Source organism: Mus caroli, chromosome 5, assembly GCF_900094665.2.
Source record: "Mus caroli chromosome 5, CAROLI_EIJ_v1.1, whole genome shotgun sequence".
Taxonomy (NCBI): domain Eukaryota; kingdom Metazoa; phylum Chordata; class Mammalia; order Rodentia; family Muridae; genus Mus; species Mus caroli.
This window is the reverse complement of record NC_034574.1, coordinates 120848149-120872346: the sequence shown is the minus strand read 5'-3', so window position 1 is coordinate 120872346 and position 24198 is coordinate 120848149. Positions and strand designations below refer to the sequence as shown.

Below are 24198 nucleotides of genomic sequence, written 5' to 3'. Positions count from 1 at the left end.
AAAGTGGAGCTGAGCCTGGAGCAAGGCTCTCTGTACTTTCACCAGTTCCATGCTGCTGTTTGGGCAGAATATTCATTAATTGCCTTTGGTTTCTGTCCCAGTTTGTTTTCTATTGCTGTCATAAAACATGGCCTAAAAGCAATCTAGAGAGGAAAGTGTTTTCATTAGCCTACATCTCTGATCACAGCCAATCACTGAGGAAAGACAGGGCAGGAATCTGGGACCAGGAACTGAAGCAGAGGCCATGGAGAAGCGCTTCTTACTGACTTGCTCCCCATGGCTCACGCAGCCTGATTTATTACATGTGCACAGGGGATGGTGCCACCCACAGTAGGCTATGCCTACTTAAATAAGTCATCTATCAAGAAAATATACCACTGGCTTGTCCACAGGCCAATCTGCCATGGACATTTTCTCAACTGAGGTTCTTTCTTCCTCGATGACCCCAGCTTGTGTCAAGTTGACAAAAACCTAGGAGAGTTATCTCTTTATTTTGAAAATTCCTTCATTTTCCATAGAAGGGACAATAAAATGAAGATTTATTAGTATCTGAATTCCAGAAGAAATTGTTTATGACACCCATTGAGGTCTTCAGAGAAAAGACCCAGCCCAAGACTGTAGCCCGTCCCATAAAGTGTAGCTGCCAGGAGAGGCCACATTGGGGCACTAGATTATGAGCCTTACCACTTTGACTCCTCTAGAGGCAAGGACTAAGTCATTCAACTTCAGACTCTGCTAAATGGTGAGTTCTGAATGACTAACCCCTCACACACTTTCAGGTCTTTGTACTTATATGTCAGTGGGGTCTAAAAACTCCAAAAGAATTAGACTAGTAACTTTTCTCATTCCTGGGTGTATCATGGCTCACTGTCTCAATCCATCATGGAAGGGGAAAGCATGGCTACTGTTCACATCTAAAACACAAAGGTGAGTCCCTCACCTCCAAAGCTTCCATAGCCTCTCTAGGCAATGCCCCCTTCTAAAGAGCAATTGTTCAAACACAATCAAACTGGAACAGGAACTAGCCAAGAAAAGTCAGCCACAGATCATTAGAAGTTAAAGCAATTAGAGTCCAGGGTTGAGGCATGGGGTGGTGAGTAAGGCTGTATATGGGGGAGTGTGGACAGCTAAAGGGTTGGGGCAGTCTGTGAAGTCCCATGAGCCACCATTTCTAATCCTGTCTGGCATTCAGTTGACCTTGTGGAAAGTGTTTGGAAATGGGGTGTCCTGGGAATTCATCTCAAAGGGTTTTCCTAAGGAAAGAACAGCTCATGTCCTAGACCAGCCCCCAACCCCCACCCCTCCTCCCCTCCCCTCCCCTCCCCTCCACCTCTGGCTTGATTTTTGTTTTCTAAAAGTTCATCACTTTATACTTTAGAGGACCATCTGGAGGAGCCTATGTTGGGAGTGAAATTTCACTCTCTGTCTTCCCCCACCCACTCTGCCATGTTACCGCAGCGCTCACACACACACACACCATGGAAGCCAGTTGCCCATGTGGGTGGCTGCAGAGTAAAAGCTGGATCACAAGAGTGCTTCTGGCCATAATGTAATAGAGTGTTTTCTAATCCATAAAACAGGAAAAACAAATACAGGCATTATTAGGATGTGATGACTGGTGTTCTGATTAAATTGTCAGCTCCACACACCTGGGAGGAGGGGACATTAAACTGAGGAATAGTTTTGCTCTGATGGGGTTTGGCCATGACTGTGAGAAACTCTCTTGATTGATTATTGATGTGGAATGGCTGTTCTCTATGGAGGCACCCCCCTTAAGCAAATGGTCCTGAACTGTATACTAATGCTAGCGAGCATAGTGGCTGAGAGTAAGCCAGCAACAAGCATTTCTCTGTGGTCTCTGCTTGGATTCCTGTTTAAGTTCTCGCCATGAGCTTCCCTCAATCATAGACCTTGACCTTGAATTGTAACCTTAATTGACCCTTCCTTCCCTGTACTGGATGGCTTCCTGTCTCAAACTTGACATAAGCTAGAGTCGCCAGAGAGGAAGGAGCCTCATTTGAGGAAAATCTTCCATGAGATCCAGCTGTAAGGTATATTCTCAATTAGTTATCAGTGGAGGAGGGCCCAGCCTTCGGTGATGACAGGTGCTATCTCTGGGTTGGTCGTCCTGAGTTCTATAAGAAAGCAGGTTGAGCAAGTCATAGGAAGCAAGCCAGTAACCAGCACCCCTCCATGACCTCTGCATCAGCTCCTGCCTCCAGGTTCATGCCCTATGTGAGTTCCTGTCCCGACTTCCCTTGTTGATGGACAGCAATGTGGAAGCGTAAGCCAAATAAACCCTTTCCTCCACTAACTTGCTTTTTTGCCATGGTGCTTTGTTGCAGCAGTAGAACCCTAAGACACTTCCCAAGTTAAATCTTGTTCAGAGTGTTCCGGGGGGACAACAGAAAGGGAACTGGAAGACTTAGCATCCTGAGTTCTTAGCTATTAATCTTGCTCCCACCCAAGGGTCATTCTGTCTATGGTGTTTGATCTTTTCCAATGCCACTCATGGCAAAGCATTCACAGATAATGCTCTAGTTTTCATGCCTTTGCTTTGATTTACTGACACATCACAGGATGCAGAGAGTTGGAAGAGGACCCTAAAGGCAAAGTTAATTTCAAAGTATCTTTCGCTCTCACTCGCTTTCTGTTGTGGCTCACACAGTAGTATGCTTTGAAGGTCTATGACATTGCTTCAGTTGTCAACTTGACACACCAGAGAAGAAGAAACCGCAATTGAGGAATTGCCTCCATCAGATTGGCCCATGGGCAAGTCTGTAAGGGCATTTTGTTGATTGATGTAGGAGGGAGCATCCCACTCAGGGTAGTACATCCCTGGGCTGGTGGTCCTAGGCTATATAAGAAAGCTGGCTGAGACAGCTATGGGGAGCAAGCCAGTAAGCAGCATTCATTCCTCCATGGCCTCTGCTTCTATCCCTGCTCCCAGATTCCTGTCCTGATTTCTCTCTGTGATGGACTGTTATCTGTGAAGACAAATAACATTTTACATTGCTTTTAGATGGTGTTTTATATCAGTAACTGTTTGGTTTCCTACAGAGACAAGGGACTGAGGTACATATTTTACATACCAAAGCAGACCTGGCCTCCAGGTTCTCCTAGCATCCCTCAGTACTTACCTTTCTCTTTTTGTGCTCCCACTGTGCCCACCACCCCCATGGAGAATTCCCTGGCCTCAATCTTTGGGTCCAATGAACTCACCCACCAGAGAGCAGCTTCCCAATAAACCTACCTTTAATATAATCTTGTCTTATTCAAATTGGCTCATTTCAGCAGCAGAGAAATAACCTATCAATAACAAAGAAACGTATGGGAAAGGCTGGATTGTTGGTATTCCTTTCTTCCCTCACTTTGGAGTTTAATGGGTTGTATTGATTGATACCTTACCAGCTCCTCTTTATCCCATCTGTTCTCTCATGGGGTGTTAGTATTTCCTGTGTTCTCGTGAGGAAACTGTCTTCTTCCTGTGTCTATAGTATTCCTCTACTCATTGTCTGCAGTACCTCTTTGATTGACATCATTTTTTTCCAATTTCTGCTTGTCTTGAAATGTTCATATTTCTCCCTCAGCTTTACAAGACATTTCTGGACTAGCAACTTAATTAAGTGTGATTTTTTTTTCTAGCAATTGAAATATATTGGTTCATGCTTTCCTGGCTTTTAGGGCTGCTGATGAAACATCTGGTGTATTCTGACATCTCTGTCTTTGTATGTGAGTTGGGATTTGTCCACTACAGCTTTTTGTGTTGTTTGCCTTTTACTTTCTGTTTTGTTTTGTTTTTATATTGACTATGATGTGTCATGTTATAGAAGGGGTTATCTCATCAGATCTATTTGTCTTCCAAATGTCTCCTGTGTTTCTCTATCCACCTCTTCCTCAAAGTCTGGAGAACTCTCTGCTGTAATTTCATCAAATTCATTGTCTATCTAAATCCCAGAGGCTTTCTCTACCACAGACAATCTCAGTTTGGACTCTTGAATGATATCTAAGAGTTCTTGCACAATTTTATCATTTGTGTTCATTTTTTTTTCATATATACGTTTCTATGCACTGTCTCTGCCTTGGTTACCACTTCTGAAATCCTCCATTCTTCTGGCCAAGCTTGTCTGTTTATAATACTTTCCATTGATCTTGTAATTTAGTCTTATTGGTTGATTTACCAGATTTTCTTACTCTATCACAGTGTGTCAATTTACATCCTGCTTCCTATGATTTATGTGACTTGTTCCTCTGTGTGTTCAAATCCACACTCCAAGGTACCGAGCCTTTTTCCACCGTGGTCACACTCTTCTCTGGCTCCTGACTGGATGTCCTTACTTCATTCCACTGCTCATTGGAGTCTTCTGTTGGTCCTTAATTTGTTTTAAACCAAGACTCTGGAATCTTTTTTTTTTTTTCTGGAATATCAACTATTTTCTTATCTTTGCTTTCTGGTGTTGAGACCGTCAGCTTGTGAGAAACAGTTGTGATTTGCTGGCTCCTGGCTTCTGTTTGCTTTGAATGTTCTACTCAGTTATTGGGATGAGTCATTTAATTAGTTGCATTTTTTTCTTTGTTTTATTTTATTTTAATTTTTTTCCAATGCCGGGGACTGAACCCAGGGCCTTTCCCTTTCTAGGTGAGGGCTCTGCCACTGAGCCACTGCCCTGTTTCTTCTTATTTTCTTTTATGAGTCTCCTGATGGGTTTCCATGACTTTGTGTGGATGTTGGCTGGAGATTAAGTAAACTGCACCCACATAGGTCCGAGTAATAATAGCAGCATGGGAAGATGCTGCGACCTCCACCTGTATCCTCACAGTGGTCCTCATCCTTCCTGATGCTTTAACACAGTTCCTCATGTTGTGGTGACCTCCATCCATAAAGTTATTTTCATTGCTACTTCATAAGTGTAATTTTGCTTCTCTTATGAATCATGATGGAAGTATTTTTCAGAGACAGAGGTTTGCCAATAGGGTCTCAACCCACAGGTTGATAACCACTGCTTTAGAAGGTTCACATACAGTATCACCAGAGTTCCTGTTGCAAAAACAAAAACAAAACCTCTTAGTTTAAAGTATTTTTTTTAGAGATAATGATCTCAATATTTAAGTAGTGAAGTAAGAAAGGAATGGGTATGAGGGAAAACTGAGTTATACTCAGGATGAGAGAAGAGGGTGTGTGCCTTTAATCCCAGCACTTGGGAGGCAGAGGCAGGCGAGTCTCTGAGTGTGAGGCCAGCCTGGTCTACAGAGTGAGTTCTGGATAGCAAGGGCTATATACAGAGAAGCCCTGCCTCAAAAAAAACAGAGAGAAAGAGAGAGGTGGAGAGGGAGAAAGGTAGGAGAGAGAGGAAGAAGGGAGAGAGGGAGAGGGAGAGCGGGAGAGATCAGGTACATGATGATCAGTAGAGGACTATTCTCTATAGGATGGAGAGGAAGAAAAGGAAACATCACAGACTTTTCTGGTGAGGCACAAGTTAAAACATGATAACAAACCAAAAGGCAGAAGTGGAAACTTTGTAAGCTTAATAAAGATACTAAAAATTTAATTTGAATTAAAATAATAAGAACTGGAGAGAGGGCTCAGTGGATAAAGTAATAACTGCCAACCCTTAAAAGCTGAGTCCTGGCCTTAAGGCTTATGTAATGGAAGGAAAGAGCCAATCCCTGGGCTTCCTCTGACACCCACACGTATGTGGTGGTACACACATATACACACCACACAGAGAGAGATACACACTCACACCACACACATACATACACACCCCCATACACACATACATGCTCATACTCACACTCACTCAAACACACATATAAATGCACATACTTATACCCACACACTCATACATATACATACAAACACAACTTGCACCACACCACACCCACAAAAAAATGTAACCCAAAATATAAGTATATAAACAAAAATAAAATTAAAAACAGTAAAAAATTAAAATGGATAGTAAAATCGTGAAGCTTGGTGGCACATACCTTCATTCTCAATATTTAGAAGGCAATGGCATGGTTTGAGTCCAGGCTGTTCTACATAAAGAGTTCCAGTCTGGCCAGGGCTGCACAGTAGGGCCCTGTCTACAAAGAAATAAAACATGACAGAAGATAGTGTACCCTCCATCTGTACTTCTTTCTGCTTGGGAGATGTGCCTTCTGCTGCTCACAGGGCAAGACTGCTGGTGTCAGGCATTCAAATTAAGTCAGAATTATCTCTCTGATTTCCTCAGGTTGTAAATTACAACCCATCTCTGCTGCTTTGGCGGGGATGCAGGCAGTGCAGGGCTCTCTGTACCTGAGGCTCAGAGGACATGTGAAGGTTTACTGTGTTTGCCCTTTTCAGTCTATCAGATTAACTGTAGTACATCCCATGCTACAGCATCCACCACAAACTCCCATGCTCTACTAAGACTTCACTAGTGATGGGGATGAGTGTTAGGCATAGTGGAGGGTATTTTAAGGAAACTGAATCACCCCTCTGCTGATGTCACCTCTGTGTACACTGGTAAGCATCTACCCTGCCCATCAGGACCCTACACTGAGTTCAACTTATACTTCCACCAATCCTCATCCCTTTCCTATCCAGGCAGTGGTGAGAGCAGGCTGTACACTTCAGATCTCTCTGTTTCAGATGACTTAGTCTACTGGGCTTTGCCCATCCCCCACTGGGACCTTGAATTCAGCTTCTGATTTGGGTTTCCAGCATCTAAACTGCCAGGCTCTAGTGAGAGCTGGTATCCAGTGTTCTTGAATTGACTCTGAACAGGACCCGGGCCAGCAATAGCACTTTGGCATGCAAGGTGTGTGTGTGTGTGTGTGTGTGTGTGTGTGTGTGTGTGTGTGTGTCTGTGTCTGTGTGTCTGTGTGTGGTGGGGGTGCCTTCTTCCTTCCTTGGTCTGTTCTCTGTGTCTCTTCCTCTTGTCTCTGTGTTGGTGACTTTTATCTTGGCTTCTGTCCATCCAATCTCATGATCTCTAATTAGCCATGTTAACCTTGTTTGTTCTCAGCAGCTTTCCCTGAGCTTTTCCTGTGAGAGAGATTGAGTGTTGGATGGTGTAATCGACATGTTTCCATAAGCCTGTCCTCTATGAAAAGGCACAACAGATAATAATAGATGACATTGTTCAAAGACACTTCTGTGAAGATGTAAAACTTGGGTCGCTAGAGACATATCTGCTCACTAACAATGCCTTAAGAGCCCCTCTTAGCCAACCCATCCAAGTTCTCACCTCCACTTCTTTCATTTCATCCTCAAGAAAGGCTGACACGAAACCATTTTCTTTCTCACTTGTCACACAGAAGAGCAGACATTGTAGTGAAAAGAAACTCTGAAGAGACAGAACTAGCCAGTTAATGAGAGGAGCTAAGGGCTGATAAAACAGTTCTGGTCATCTACCTGGGATCCATTTCCAGAGCATGCCTATGAGCACTGAGATGTCTAGATGTCTAGCAACTAGCATTTGTCAAAACCACGCCTGTAGCCAGGTGTTGCCTGATGAATTCTTCATGTTTATCAGCAGTGGGCTGACCCCTAAGCCCACATCCTTGCGTATCTTCTGTATCCCTGCAATGGTGCCTTACCATCTGTGAAATATAAGGCCACAGCATCCTTAAAATTCTGTGCATCTGACTAGATGGGCTGTGGCTTTGAAATGAGGCCAACATAGCCAGTGTAGATGTTTCTGGAAATCAGGAAAGAGCAGTTCTTGGTGGAACATGGGTTAGAGAGTGTTTGGAGAATGTCGCCATTGTCCTAGGGAAGCTGAATAGCTCATAAGAGGGAGCTACCCTTAAATGATGATGTCAGAGTCCTTGCAAGGGCTGCTAAGCTTGTGGATGGTGGTCAGTCCTTAAATTGCCCAAGACTTGGGACATATAAGCACAGGTGCTGTTGAAAATCCACTCTGACACAAGTGAGTTCTGCACCTCAATTTCTCATCTCTGTTTTCCCTCGTTCTACCTCACAGTGTGGCTGATGCCTCCTATGAAGTCATGAAGATTGATATCGAGGTCGAAGCACCCAGTGACCCACCCACCACACAGCTGGTCACGTGGCAGGTTGAATACCCAGGAGAGATCACCTCTGACCTGGGAGTGTCCAAGATCTATGTGAGCCAAAAGGACTTGATCGGAGTCATACCACTAGCCATGGTAAGAAAGCATTTGTGGAACTGGGAATGGGTAGTCTCTGTGCTGTGATCCAAGCTTAGGGGTCAAGGATGTCAATCAGCAAGCACCAAAATGGGGACAAAAATGGGACTGTGAAGCCCATTGCCAATAGCTACCTGTATATGTTCTGAGTAATATTCTTTAAATTGTACTTTTAAAATGTAGTCCAGGTAGTACTTATGAGCCTATCTTTAAATGAATATTATGGATGATGGATTGAACATGCACGGTATAATATAAAGGTTTTCAAACATGTTTAGTGGTGCAGAAGGCTTGGTTTAAGTTTTTATGTGCTCATACTGAGATTCAAGGAAGGCTTGACTTTCTATTCATTAACATCTCGGTGGTTTGACACTTTCATAAGGAACAAAGAGAACAGGTTTTGAAAGGTGATGGAGTATTCTCTGCAAAGAGTCCTTCTCTCCACAAGAGAAGAACAGGGCTCAGGGACACATTCATCTTGGCGCTGAGGGTCTGCTGGTTCTCCACTGGCATTAGTCACCTGCCTAGAATGCAGGAAAACAGAACTCAATTCTTGTCCTCATTTATAAGCCTTGTGTCCTAGGTTTCTTTCTTCTGTTGTAATGAACACCAGAACCAAAGACAACTTGGGGAGAAATGGGTTTATTTTCATTACAGCTTACAATCAATCACTTAGGGATTCAGGGCAGAAATTCAAGGCAGGAACTGAAACAGAGACCATGGAGAGACACTGCTTACTCACTTGCTCCTTATGGCTTGCTCAGCCTGCTTTCTTATATTATTCAGGACCACCTGCCCAGGGATGGCCCCACCCATGATGGCCTATACTCTCCCATATCAGTCATTAATCAAGAAGATGCCTCTCAGATATAGGCTAAGATTTTTCACAACATACTTTAATAACTGTTCTTAAACACTTCAACCTCCCTTTTAGCCCACTGTCCAAAGGTAGGGGAGAAAGATGGTTAACAGGACAAAGAGGATGTGGACCTGTTTAGAAGTCATTCTTTGGGAACAATTCCAATCTTTGTTGTCAGGATATCAGCAGTCCAGTCTAGAACATCAAACACGAATCAGTAGTGGCAGTCCAGTTTGGTTGGCAAACACCAAACATGAATCTATAGCAGTGGCTCAATCCAGAAGGAGCTGTGAAGCTCTGCCAAATTGGCATGGGTCCATAGAAGCTGCAAGAATCAGCCGTAATACCATGAGAAGTTCTTTGGTGAGTTACTCTCTACAAAGTAATGCTAAGCAAAGATCAGTGAAGACCAGCGAAGCATAGCAAGGCAAACCAATGCAAGAGCATCCATTGGGTTCTACTTATACTCTTTCCAAACATCACATGCCTTCTCAAGTGTCTACCCTAGCAAAACATCCTCTCACATGTCTGCCACAGCAAAGCATCCTCTCACATGTCTGCTTCAGCAACACATCCTCTTCCGGCTTCCAGAAAAACATTAAATGACACAAGTGAGTCTCCAAAGAAACCAGAAATTTCCACTTAAACTCAGACATGCCCACAGGCCAATCTGATGTATGCATTTTCTCAGCAGAGATTCCCTCTTCTCTTAGGATCTATCTTGAATTGAGTTGACAAAAAAAAAAAAAATTAAACTAAATTAAACTGAACTAACCAGTATATCATACAGACACATGTTATGTGGTCCTCAAGTGCATCTTCTTTGGAGGGTAGATGAAAGTCGCAGCCAGTAGCTAGTTGTGAGAATAAAACAATCACTGGTCCTGAGGCTGGAGCTCATGGCAGAGTGCTTGCCTGGCATGTGCCAGAACTGGTTTTAATCTCTAGCCCAACAAAACTCAAGCTAAATAAATAAAAAAATAATAATAATAACTCATGGGTCCATACAGGAACTTCAGCCTCTTACAGACATATAATAAGCACTAGCTACTATTATGATTATTTTGTTACTGACAGCAAGATTCAAAGGGCATTCCACAGCAAGGCTGTAAGTTCTTAAGGAAAGGGCTTGTTCACCGCCCTGTACTTCTCAATCTGAAAAGCCAGGCTGCAGGCAGCCAGCATTGATCCTTGAACTAACTAGATTACATTAAATAGATTCAAATACTGTGGCTCTGATGGTGAGTCCCCAGCAGTCTCTCTAAGAGGCCATCTCTGGGTCCAAGAGGGAGGAGGAGGGAGGAGGGAGTTCTGAGCTCTGACTCCCCACTGTCTCATAGCTGGGGCATTTTGCTGTCCACATTTGTTAGTTGATAAAATAATACTTTACTTGGGGAGTGTTACCACTATGAAATGGCTTCACATCTGCTAATTGGTATGTTCACTGATGGCTATCTGGTGGGGAAACAGATCTCTGGACCAGGATGAGGGTTTGAAGTTAGAGCTGTGCATGCCAGAATGGAGCTAGAAGAGTTGGAGTCTGATGCTGTAAGAAACCACTGCTTGGAGGTCCATGGGGAGTTGCATAGGCTTACTTGTTTCTTCAGAAATGTTTTGGCTACATTTATAAAAATAATTGTGGGGCAAGGGGAAGGGTAGGGTCTGTTCTCTGTTCTACAAAAGACCTTGTCACACTAGTCTTCTGGACTTGGGGTCTGCTCTATTTACTCTCTTTGTGTACCCAGCTTGTCTAGTAGCTCAATGGCTTGGGTATTCCATTCAGAGGCTGACTGTGCATGAACATATTATTTATCCCTGTGACCCCAAATTAATAACAATCATGTTGGAGCTGGAGGGATTGTTCAGCCATTAGCAGTGCATAGCACTCCTACAGAGACATGGAGTTCAGTTCCCAACACCCACCAGGGTCTCAACTGTCTTAATTCTGTAAAAATCATGTCTACCTTGCATCCAAAAGACTGAGGGACAGGGTCAGGTGTGACCTTTACTGAGTATAACACGTTGTATCCATCTTCTAAGTCAAGAACTTGCCTATGTGACAAGGGAAGCTAAGGAGTGTGAAGTTCCTTCCCAGAAGATGTCTGCCTGGGCAGGGGGACATAACACTGAAAGGTATAAGGAATGCCTAAGGCTGCCCCTTATCTGATCACGCAGGTGAAATATCCCAGTGGAGGAAAAGCAGACAGCTGAGATACATACTCCTAATAGGTGCTCAGACATTATTCTGCACTAGAAATAGGAGTGGAAGAAAGCAATAAACTATGTGTTGAAAAAAATCCCTAACATAACTCTACAACACTACAAAGATGTTTTCTCTTATAAAATATATAATGGCCTGCGTCTTGATATAGAAATCTTTGCACGTATCTCTCATCGATCCCTTGAGGTAAACTTTTAGAAATAAATTTTAATTCAAGGATGTGAGTCAGAGGATATGTAATTTTGTAATACATTTTTGTAATGTCTGTAGAATTGCCTTCGGGAAGTTTTAACTAATTTACAATTCTACCTGCTGTGTGTAAAGATACCCATTTCCCTGTAACTTTGCCAACAGAGAATATTAATTTCTTTAAAAATAGACAATTTATTAAGCAAACATCTTATCTCAGTGTTTCCTTAATGTGTCCTACTTGGGTAACATTTTTTATTTCATAATTAAATATTTGTCCTTTGCCCATTTTATTGTCCTACAGAAAATTCAACTTCTTATTTTTTTCTAAAGCTAAATAGTTGTACAAAGTGGGGAAATCACATTTTAAAGTATAGGGCTTGCTGGCATTAGCTATTCCTACATTTTAGTTTAACAGACCCTGAGTACAATTCCTTTTTCTCCTGCTGTGTATTAGTCTATCCATATTTTGGTTGATGTGTCACATGGATTCTTCCCCAATTTGCTCTTTGCCTCCTAATTTCACACATTAGGGGGTGGTGCAGAGGATTTTGTATATATATCCTGGGATGGAACCCTTGGTCTTATATCTGCTAAGCAAGTACTCAGTGTCTGAGCCACACTCCAGCCCCTCCCTGGGGGATTCTAGGCAGGGGCTCTACCACTGAGCCACACCCCCAGCCCCTCCCTGGGGGATTCTAGGCAGGGGCTCTACCACTGAGCCACGCCCCCAGCCCCTCCCTGGGGGATTCTAGGCAGGGCTCTACCACTGAGCCACGCCCCCAGCCCCTCCCTGGGGGATTCTAGGCAGGGGCTCTAAAGCTGAGCTATGCTCCTAGCCCTTGTTTAATTTTTAATGTAGCCAACTCTATCGATCTTCTCCATAATTGAAATCTTTCATCTTCTCCTGATGAATTCTAAGAGGAAAATACACACCTGCTTTATTTGTTCTTATAAAGCCCATGAATAACACAATGCCCAACACAGCACATCCAGAGGAAGAGAGGGAAAAACAAACAAACAAACAAACAAAACATAAAACAAGATGGTGCTGAATGCAGGTGCTACTGTGACAGCATGAAAGCTTAGAGTCTATATAGGGCAAAGGTCACACCCCTGCCCAGAGATCCATGTAGGACAAAGGTCACACCCCTGCCTCTAAGTGGCTCTGTAATTGCACCTTCAGGAAATCTTTAAGCTGAAACAAAGTCTCCCACATGTCCAGGGCTTTGAAAGCTTTTGTGCTCTCTTAATCTGATCATGAATTTCTGTGAGTCTAGTGTTCAAAAACATCATGCTTTGTGGATTGAAGGTGAAGTGTGCCTTCCTCAGTCAGGAGGGAAATTCTTAGAGAAAAGCTCGCTAAACACACGTCTTTCTGTTAAGTGTTTGGTGACCACACAGCAGGGTCTGGCATGAGGCGTGCTGTTTACGTTTCTCAGGAGAGTTGGGAGGCCCCTCTGTGACACACAGCTCCAGGGTGGTGGCGACTTCTCATTGTTGCCTTCTGAGCTTCAGATTAAAGTAAATCTGAGCTTGTTCCAGGCTTCAGCAACAGAGACACATTTCAGGCCTGCATTTCCGTGCTGGAGGGGCCATGGCAGAGCGTCCTTAAAAACTCATTGATAAGTGCTCTTCAAAATTCAACGCACTCTCATTTCCACTCATTTGGGAGAGGCCATTTTGAGGGATGCCATTGTGGGTGATGCTCTCAGCTTGGTACGAGGATAATTTGGGAAGAACGGTTATCCAGCATCTATTTCCTAACTGGGTTCCTGTTTCACTTCTGTCTGAGTTCCACCTCTGAAGTTTTAATGTTGAGCATTTTTGACCTGAGGCTTGAGATATAACTCAACCCAGAGATAAGTCAGAACAGGTAGTCCATCACCTTGACAATAATCAGAAGAGGGCTCTAAGTTTGCTGTGCTGGTGCCTCATGGTAGTTGTAGTAACATGAAGATACAGATATGACTGGCAGCCTTGAAGGTCCAGGGAAAAGGGGTGTTTCAGAGTTTGTGGACTTTATGGAGTTTTAGAGCAAGGAATCAAGAGGGACAGGCACCCTCCATTTGTGAAGTGCAGCTTGGCAACAGGTTCTGACTTCCCCAAATATGTCCTTGTTTCACAGCCCGCCTGCCATGCCACCTGCCATCCACCTGCCATGCCACCTGCTATGCCACCTGTCATGCCACCTGCTATGCCACCTGTCATGCCACCTACCATACTACCTATCATGCCACCTGCCATGCCACCTGCCAGGCCACCTGATATGCTACCTGTCATGCCACCTACCATGCCACCTGCCAGGCCACCTGTCATGCCACCTACTAGGCCACCTCATTGCAAGGGTCTTTCTTGATATTTACACTCAAGAGACTCTTGGTGGATGCTGAAATTTTCTTAAGATTGAAGGACGGCAAGTGAGCCTGGCTTCTGCTGGTCGGATTCTGTAGTCAGCAGCAGGAGAACCTGGGATGCTTTAGGAGGGCCTAAGCATTGCTTTGATGGAGCTTCCTGGTCCTCTGTCCATTAATTCTCTCTCTTAAAAACTTGCCTAAATGCACTGTTTGCATTTCTTGGAATTGCTGGGAGGCTCCTCCACATAGTTCCAGGGTGGTGCATGGCTTCTGGTACACTGTATATTATATCTTAATGCCTTTTTCTCATCAGAAGGATGAAAGAGTGGGGGCAGTGAGTTCCACAAAGCCATAAGTAGGCACCAAGGACCTCTGTCCAACCAGACTACACATGAACTTGACTGAAGAATAAATGCTATATAAAGGTATATAGGTAGACTATATCTATCTATCTTATAAATATTTTATATATTGTTACATCTATATATTTATAATATATAAATATTTGTATAAGTAAATATGTATAGTATCTAATGTATAATATATTTACATAGTATTATATTAATGATATATCTCTAATATATTTACATATACCATTTTATATATTATGTTAATATTTAATATAATATATTTATATAGTATATGTAATAACATGTATGAGTATATGTCTATGTATGTGTGTGCGTGTGTGTGTGTGTGTGTGTGTGTGTGTGTGTGTGTGTGTATATACACGGGCATAGTAACCACAGAGGCCATCAGAGGGCATCTGATCCCTTGGAACAGAGGGTTATGAACCTACACGTGGGTGCTGGGAACTGAATCTTGGTCCTCTAGAAGAGCAGCCAGTGCTCTTAACTGCTGAGCTGTCCCTCCAGCCTCCAGAATGTCAAGGCTGGTTTTCCTTGTATGGATGATTCTTAGGTTATGAGAATGTCACCATCGTCTCTAACACGTGTGTCCTTAGCACACTCCAACATTCCCATCTATGGAGCAAATGAACAAAACCTCACACTTTCTGGACCATGAAATTTTAACTTAGAAACTTTTCAGGAAATGGTTTTTTAAACATTTCACTAAGCCTCCTACATTTCTGTCCTTAAGTGAAGCAAATGTTAAATCAATTGACCCTCTCTTTCCCACCAGAATCCGCAGGAAGTGACTATCTAGGACAGTAGTTCTCAACCTCTGAGTCATGACCCCTTTGGGGGTTAAACAATGCTTTCTAAACAGTTCCCTAAGACCATCAGAAAGCACAGGTATTTACAATATGAATCATAACATTAGCAAAATTATAGCTATGAAGTAGTAATGAAAAGAACGTTATGGTTGGGGGTCACCACCACATGAGGAACTGTATTAAAGGGTCACAGCATTTGGAAGGCTGAGAACCACTGGGCTAGGCCATCCCTCTTTCTGGCTCTTTCCTCCCAGGACTCCCATGACCTTCAGTCCAGGGTCTTCTCTCATTTCTATACCCCATAGAAACATAATGCCCACCCACATAGATACTCAAAAGACTTGTGTAATGCAAGTCCCATGGCCCATCTTGTACATACGGTCTGTAGACCAAACACAGTCATCATTTGGAGCTCAGTCACCATCTCTCAGGAGTTCCAAAATTAGCCTAGGTAGCAAGCCATAGCAATGCCCTGCTGAGATCAGTACTTGGGGAAGAGCCCTAGATTATAGAAGGAAGTTTCCCCCTCTGCCCCTCCCCCCTGGCTCCAATAATGAGAATTCTTTTCATTCAGGGCATAAAAGCAGCTTCTGGGCTCTTTCTGTTTGACTTTCTGTGGTTATTCTTTCCCCATGTCAGCTTGTTAATTAACACGCCAGCGCCCCTCCGCTGTTTCGCTCAGACTATTTGAAAATCCAGTCACCAGGCAGAGCACGCTGCCACGTTCATTTTCATTCTTCTGCCACCAAGTGCAAATTAAGATGCCGCCGTGGCCCTCAAGGAAACTGGTTGCTCTGAGGCACCTTCTTTCTTTTTATGTTTGCTGCAGGACCGCTGTTCCCCAAACAGGACTGGATAATTAGAGCCAGCACTTAACTGCTGCTTGGGTACTAGGTGAGACCTTGCATTCTCTGGAACATACTTTTAACTTGTGGGATTTCCACCATGGCTCAGAGCTTTGGGCTGTTCTTCCTCACATTTCCCACATGGAAAGGGGAATATTTATCAACACCCCCCTTGAACTAATAAACACCCTCCTTTTATACAGATCAACATTCTCCCTGCTATGACCAACATCTTCCCCTTGTATGAATCAATACCCCTTAGCACTGATCAATACCCACCCCTGCATCTTATCATTGACCTCCTCTTTTGCTGGTCAACACCCTAGTGCATTGACCAAGACCTTCTTGCACAAAACAACACTTGCCCCTTGCCCCTCTAGGGGAAATGCAGACTCTATAGAGCCTGCAACTCTGCCCTTAAGATACACAGTGAAGGCACAAAGCCAAGATAGATCCTAGATGGATAGAGTCCAGAGTCTGGGCTCACGACCAGCCCACTATGCTTCACCCATAGTGAGAACAGAGGGGAAGGTGTAGCTCAGTGTAAGAAAGGGCTGTTGGTTAGTGAGAGGAGGATGTTAATCAGGACAAGCGAAGAGTGTTGATAGATGTGGGGTATCAGTCAGTACAAGGAGATGTTGGTTGGTACACAGAAAAAGGTCTTGATGGGTACAGGGAGAAGTGATGCTAAATGCCAGGGGAAAATGTTGATGTATGCAAGAGGATGTTGTTCAGTTTAGAGGGCATGCAGACCAGCACAAGCAGAGATGATTCATAGATGCAGGGTGGGTATTGATCAGTATAAGGGGTGCTGGTTTGGAAAAGGGGAAGATGTTGGTTGCAGCAGAGGGGATGTTGATCTGTAAAAAGGGAGGATGTTGATTTGTTCAAGGGGGTGTTGATAAGTGCACTGTTCAAAGTGATCTCCGGAAATGCAAATTCAGAGAAGCACACATACAACAGGAAACTGAGAAGCCATTTGAAGATGAATTTTTTTTGTTGTTATGCTCAGAGTCACAGCTTTCTTATCATTGCCCTGTGCTGCCTCCAGTGCTCCTTCCTTAACGAACGCCCTCTCCAGAGGTGACTAGAAGTAAGGTGGTTTCTGAACCACAGTGCCTTTGTGGGTGCATCATGCTAAATGAATGCAGGAGGGCTATTGCTACTGCTGGCTGCCGTGCCGTTATTACAGCCCTGATTGTTGTTGTATAACCACATGCGAACAACTGCTCATGATGTGATTCATTTCATAGACACCACAATAGCTCACGCCACTCAGGGGAAATATACAGAGTCCCCACTGAGTGCCAGACATTTGGTGTTGGCCTTAAAGGTATAGAACACTCATTCCACACAGCAGAATCCGGTGGTAAATCAGTCAAGAATACTTGAGCAAGGTGTTTTCAGAACCAACACATACTGCAGAGGAAACTCAGCAGTATACTGTGGAGGAGAAGAGCCAAGTGATTTGGGCACCTGCCCAGGTGATATCTGCACAAGGACACGAAGAGTCCTAGATGCCCATGAAGAAGGAAAAGTAGAAACCATGGCCCAACAATGGCCAGTTGGAGTGTTTTGAATGGCATAAGTCTGATGTAGCTGAGATGGTGAACAGGGGAGACAGTGCCAGGATTTGATGTCAGAGCTGGCAAGAATTGATGGGGGATATAGATCCTTACCAGCTTTGGTGCATGGAGTGGGGTTTCTGGTTCTGGATGCTTGAATCTGATCTGATTTATAGTCTATTGTTTATGTATTGTAGTGTGTGTTTGTATGTGTGTATGTGTGTGTATGTGTGTGTGTGTGTGTGTTTGTATGTGTGTGTGTGTGTGTGATGCATGTATATGTGTGTGCGGGTGTGCACCAGTGTCTTCCTCTCTCTTTCCACCTTATGACTTTGAGACAGTCCTTAATTGAGCCACCACCTCACTATTTCCCCAAGACTAGATGACCGTCATGCTTTCGGGACCTCAGGATCGATGTTGAGGTTATGGAGATCCACAGCCACACCTGGCTTTTTATGTGGGCCCTGGGGATCCAACCTGCGGTCCTTCTTCCTGCACAGCAAGCACTCTTGCCCACTAAACCATCTGCCAGATACTAAGGATCTTTTTGGAATTATCACTCTGAAGGCCATGGTGAGAATATAATTTGGAGAGGAGAGGTCACTGGTTGAAATAGAAATACTACTTTGTCCATACAAGCATGGCAGCTCAGGCAAGGATGATGATGATGGTGGTAATGCTGATGTCACATGGAATGGCTCAGGATGCGTTTCCTATGTAGAGATTCTGGATCTTGCTTAGAGAAGGGACAAGATACTTAATGTAAAGATCATCTGTGAGTCTGGGCTGGATGGTAAAAACGTAATGATTTTTTTTTTATATAATGATATCAGTATTTAGAAGCTTTAGCCATTCAATATGGTAGCCACAGCAATGTCTGGTGACATCAAGTGCTGAATGCTAAAAGGATGGAACTGAACAATGAACTTTTAAAGATTAATGTAAATATGAATGGTTGTGTCTGTTGCTACCATATTAGACAGGGTATCTCTGAAGTTTTGGATTAGGGGATGCGAAGGTGAGGCAGTTAGTTCCTTCTCCATGGTGAGTCTAGTGTTGGTCTTCCTGCTCTGTGCTACACCTCTGGACTTGTACCAGAAAGTCTTGTTGCTCACTAGCATCTTATCAGATGGAAGGTCTTGGTAAGTACTGTAGCTTGTTTTCTGTTTCTGAGTTAAACATCGTAACAAAATGCAATGTGGGAAGGAAAGGGTTCATTTGGCTTATACATGGTCCATCAGTGAGGGAAGCCAAGGTGGGAGCTGATGGAGAGGCCGTGAAGGAACATTGTTTATGTTTATGTAAGCTTGCTTTCCATGCTTTGCTCAATTTGCTTTCTTATAGGATCACTTGCTCAGGGATGACACCACCCGCAGTGGGCTGGACCCTCTCGCATCAATCATCAAACATGAAAATGGCTCCACTAGACTTAACCCATACCATAGGCCACTTGAAGGAAACATTTTATCCATTGTGGTTACCTCTTCCCAAATGACCCTAACGTGTGTCAAGTTGACAAAAGAAAGAAAGAACAGAAAGAAGGCCTTATGGTGGTGACCACCACTTATCACCATGGCTGTGAGCCCTGTCAAGACTGTCAAGTACTCCCAGCCAACTCTTTCAATTAAGCAGTAATATCAGCTGTGGTGTTTGTGACTCCCACCCAAATATCCAGTCATCTCCTGCTATTCACATTGCATCACAGTGCAGAGCTCTAAAGGCACAGTTATGAAATAATTTCTGCCCCTAATGTAGGTATTCAGATAGGTGCAATTTACCTATAAGTTATTTGTTTTATAATTCAGTTAAAATCATATATTGATTTTTAAGTATGTGCATCAGTGGATTGTGGCATAGTTCTCGCTATGGTTCTAATTTCAGAGTAATTAAGTTAAACCTGTTTTATTTCTTGCATAAATGTTTACTGGGGAATCTAGAAAGAGGGCTCGGCAGTTAAGAGCACTTGCTGCTCTCAAAGAGGACCCAAGTCCAGTATTCAGCCCCCATATCATGTGACTCACAACCATCTATAACTCCAGCCCCAGATGATCCAACACCTCTGGCCTCTGTAAGTACCTGTGTGTATACATTCTGACACATGACACCTACACTCTCATGATTAAAAACAAAATTAAAATAGTAAGAAAATGCTCTGTAAAAATGAGTTCAGCTCAAATAGGGTTGACCCAATAGGATTGGTATTGTAGGACTTTTTCCTGGGAGACACAAGAATATCCACTCACCCCCAGGGAGGGGACCAATTACAAACTGAAGAGCAGGTTCCATCCAAGTCCAACTTGGTGAAGTGATAGTTTATTGGGCTTACTTACAAGGCAAGGGTGAGGGGTTACTCACATGAGTAAAGATGACTCAAAGATAGCTGCATAACCAAAAAAAGCCAGTCAATAGTGGCACCAATATATGAAACCTCCATCCATGAGACTCTCACTACTTGACCTGGAGGTAGCTGGGCCAGTCTGTCTTTTCTCCCTAGCGACTATAACTATGTGTGTAACCTTGTGAGCAGTGCCTTGTATGTCTTACTTCACTTACTTCCTAGGCCTTGAATGTTTCCATAATTTTCTGAGTCTTAAAGGGAGTACACCTTCCATTTTCAGGAAATAGCTATGGCAGTTGGTGAATGCACTCTGTGAAGTGGTAGGTAGTTGATGCTTTCCATCTTGCATGCCACAGCAACTCAACCTACATCCATGAGCACCAAAGCTGCCCTAAACCTGGAAGAAAGTGGGTGGGGTTTGAGTTCCAGTAAGGCTATTTATATGCACCAAACATGTAAATCAGTGTAATGTCCACATGTCACAAAATATTTTGCTGCTCGTGATTATTTTTTATAATCACTAAAAATGTCAAAGCCATTCTTAACTGTGTGGCTTACCACCCAGCTTCTGACATCAACACACCAATCTCTGAGCTAATACAGCCCTATCTTATCCATACGTGAGTTTCTCCTTTAGAGGCTGAAAAGGACCCCGAGTGATTCTGCGACTTTTGTCCTCCTTGAATGGAGGTTTCATTACAGTGTAAGAAAGAGGGACGAGTGGAGAGCTTGGCAGGTAAGGGAGATTATTGCCAAGTTTGATGATTGGAGTTTGATCCCCGGAATTCATATAATGGGAGGAGAAAACCGACTCCCAAAAGTTGTCCTCTGACCTTTCCACATGCACCACAGTATGCATTCGCACACCTGCAAATGAATAAATGAAATATATATTTTAAATAAAAAGTGAAGTCTCTGGTAGTGCATGCCTTTAATCCAAATCCTAGTGAAGTAGTTACAGGTCGATCTCTACGACTTTGAGGCCAGCCTAGCCTACATGATGAGTTCCAGGCCAGACAGGGCTACATAGTTGTCTTAAAGTAAAAATCAAAGGGGGGAAAATGAAAGGTTTCTTTCTTTAACTAGAAAAAAATCACCAATGCTATTTTGAGTAAAAGCACTTAACAGCAATGACTGTGGGCGGCTTTGCCATCAATTTCAGCCACGGAGAATTTTCATAGCACTCAGAAAGTCAGGACAGATGTATGTTCTATCTCTCTTTTCCCACATCTTCTCTGTTGACCTGAAGTTTGACAGTTCAGCCTCAAGCTTATTGATGGCCAAACCTTGATACAAAAGTTCCACAAAGAACCACCCCCATCTTTTCAAGGCCCTCAAAAGGCTTTTCCCACAGGCCATTTAGCCATCCTAGCTGCCTTGGTACCCCCTGGTTCCTTGTGTAACTTCATTTTCCACTTTGGTGGTATCCACTGGGCAGGATCAGACTCAGTGATAAAGACCTTTGAATAAATGGGCCTCATGGCAAAAGAGTCAATAGTGATTAGAGAAAGAGACCTGCAAATAGACTCAAGAGCTAATGTGAATGGCTGCAGGTTCTCCATCTGCAGATATAGCCATCTGTCCATGGATCCAATGTTCTGGGGGAAAGCATTATATGTGTATGAAATACAGACAGACTAAAGCATTACATGTGTGCAGAATACAAACAGGCATTCTACGGAGTTGTGCCCCCACATATTGGTGTGTAACTAACTACTGTTCACACAGCACCTGCTATGCAGCATGATACTGGCTACCTGGTGAATTCATTGTCTCCATATGATAAAAAGTGAAAGGCAGGAAAAACATCTCATCCAAAGGCATAAATGTTTATTGGCTCCTCAAGGGCTCCCAGAGCTGAGAAGACCCTGTCTCTAAGGGGTCTGGGCTTTTATCTTGGGGGTTATGTATGCTTTCTTATAATTGCCTTTCTCTCTTCTATGGGTCCTAATGTATCCAAGCAGCCCTTCTGGTGCAGGAGTTTGGTGTCCTGTTTCTGTCCACAAGCACAGGAATAGCTGTTGGTTGGAATTTGTCACTAATTAGTGTGGACCCATGGCCCCTCTGTTTGTGTGTGTGTGTGTGTGTGTGTGTGTGTGTGTGTGTGTTGCAATAGTCAATAAAGAGAATCTTAATGGGAAAAGAGAAACTTAAGACAAAGAAAGGAAAAATAGAGAATGTTCTCCCTCCTCTCTTTGTTTCTCTGTGCCCTGGGGCTGAGGGGGATGGTTTCAGTTGGATATCATAAATAATCATAGAAGAAATTCTCAGAGGGTATGCACAAGCTAGATGTAAATATTGTACCCATTTATAGAAGGGATTTGAGTATCTGTGGATTAGAGCTCCTTGGAGTACCTGGAGAGCCATTCTACATACAAGGGATAGGTTGTAATTTCCAGGTATGACTTGCTAAAAGCAGTGAATGAAATACTTACTATGTAATTGAAGAACCACCCCTAGTGCCCAGGATCTTGGCAGCCGGCACCAGAAGGTGAGGTCATTTTTCAGAACAAATGCATTACACCGAAAGCCTGTGTGCATCCCAGGTGCTCCCACTACCGGCCAGGCCCAACACCATCTCATCTCTATGAAATTCGTATTTTGCAACAATGTCCTTCTTGTTGTAGTGGTAAAGCACCCTAACCTAAGAAACTTCATGGAGAAAGGGTTTACTTTGGCTTATGGTTCAAGGCAGTCAGAGTCCATGGTGTGGAAGACATGGCAATAGGAAGAGAAAACTTGGCGGCAGAAAAAAGAAGCTAGTTGGTCGCATTATATCCACACTCAGGAAGCAGAGAGAGAACAGGAAATGGAGTAAGCCTATGAACCTTCAAATGCTAACTCCAGTGATGTACTTCCTCCAGTAAGGTTCCACTCCTTGTAGAACCTCAGCAAGTGGCGCCACCTACTGTTCAAATACTTGAGCCTGTGGGGGACATGTCTCATTCAAACCATAATGCCTAAACTCAGATTCGAAGTTCCGGAAAACACACACTCAGACACACACACTTACACACATTACTTTCAAAAAGAGAAGAAAAAAAGAAAATCAGGTCTTTGAAGGCAATGTAGAATACATGAGGACCAGCCCCAAATAAGGAAGAACAATGGTTAGCTTTGATATTTTTGACACATAGTAGTTGTCACTCACTGCTCACCAGTCAAAGGCTACAAAGTATATCAGCATACAGACCACCCAGGTTCAAGTTTAAATAGTAAGTGCCATCTGTGATAGTGTGGGCAACCATGTGTTGATCCAAAAGTGAAAATGTTTTGAATCAATTTCAAAATATTTTGAAACCGGTGCATGTATATATTTGTCAAATGTGTCACATTGTGAGGGCAAAACATCAGACTCATATTTATCAACTGGTTTAGTCATGTTGGCCTTTGTAATTTTTTTCTTTCACACAACATTTTCCAATAAGTGTAATTTTATTGGTAGGTGCTATGAACACTGAACATTTCAAGGGATGCTGAAGTCTGAGTTTGAATATATTTGTGCAAGCAAAGGCTAGTTAGATAACATTTGGGCAAACTTTTTATTAGCTTTTGTTTGGAAGTTGGTGGTGGTAACATTCCAGCTTATGAGAATTGAGGAAAATAACAACTGTGTATTTTTACAAGTCATTTAGAGTGAATGGCTACAACATTGTATTCCTCTAACAGAAGCAACTTAAGAGAGAAGGGTTTATTTTAGCTCAGGGTCTCACCAGTGTTTCATTCCACTATTGTGAGCATGACTGGTGTGCAGCTAAGAGTTGGAGGTGGGAATTCCTTACCTAGTAACAGAATCAGGAGGTACAAAGTGTCTGGCAGAGCCACAGGAGGGCTAACCTTCCAAGACCCACCCCATAGAGACTCACTTTCACCTTCCAGGCTCCAACCCTGAAAAGCTCCAGTCTTCAATATAGAAAAACAAGCTGGGAGCCCCCTGGAGAGTTTTTTTTTTTTTTTTGGAGTTATCTGAGAAATTTACCCTAAGAAAAATAGTGGTACATCATTTAAAAAATGCCCATTCGCCTCTGCAAGGTGTCTTGGTTATGTCCGCCCTGTTCCCTCCCTCTGTCTCTCCCTGGCTTCCTTCCTCTATCACATCTCCCATCTCCTTAAGGCAATTCCCATTTCCCTTTAAAGAAGTGACCATGGATATGGACCTACAAGTTAATTCTTCTCACCACTACAGGGTGGGAAGGACCCCCTTCTTCCCCTTCTGATCCCCATCCTCTCTTTCCAGCTTGAAGTCTAAAGACTTTGTTTTTATACTCATCAGACCTCAGGTGTCAGCTGCTGCACCTTAAGAATGCTGTAGGCAGGAGCCACTTCAATATACTTACACAGAGAGTTGAACTCATGCCTGATGAGGTGATGTCTCCACAGGGAGCCAGGCTCCATGTGGTGGTAGGTGTCTAATATGCTCAGTTAAGTTCTCTGGATTCCACTCTACCATTGCTTAAACTCCTTTCCCAATCTAAGAAGCATTTTTAGCC

General features: G+C 43.3%; 1 protein-coding gene across 2 annotated transcripts in view; it reads left to right on the top strand.

Moving 5' to 3' along the window:
* Tmem132d (transmembrane protein 132D) overlaps positions 1-24198 on the top strand; it is a 643700-nt gene that overhangs the window by 440527 nt on the left and 178975 nt on the right. For both annotated transcript variants that reach the window (XM_021163504.1, XM_029476942.1), the window contains exon 4: positions 7974-8157. In XM_021163504.1, coding sequence (XP_021019163.1) covers positions 7974-8157 — 184 coding nt within the window. The remainder of the gene's footprint in view (positions 1-7973; positions 8158-24198) is intronic.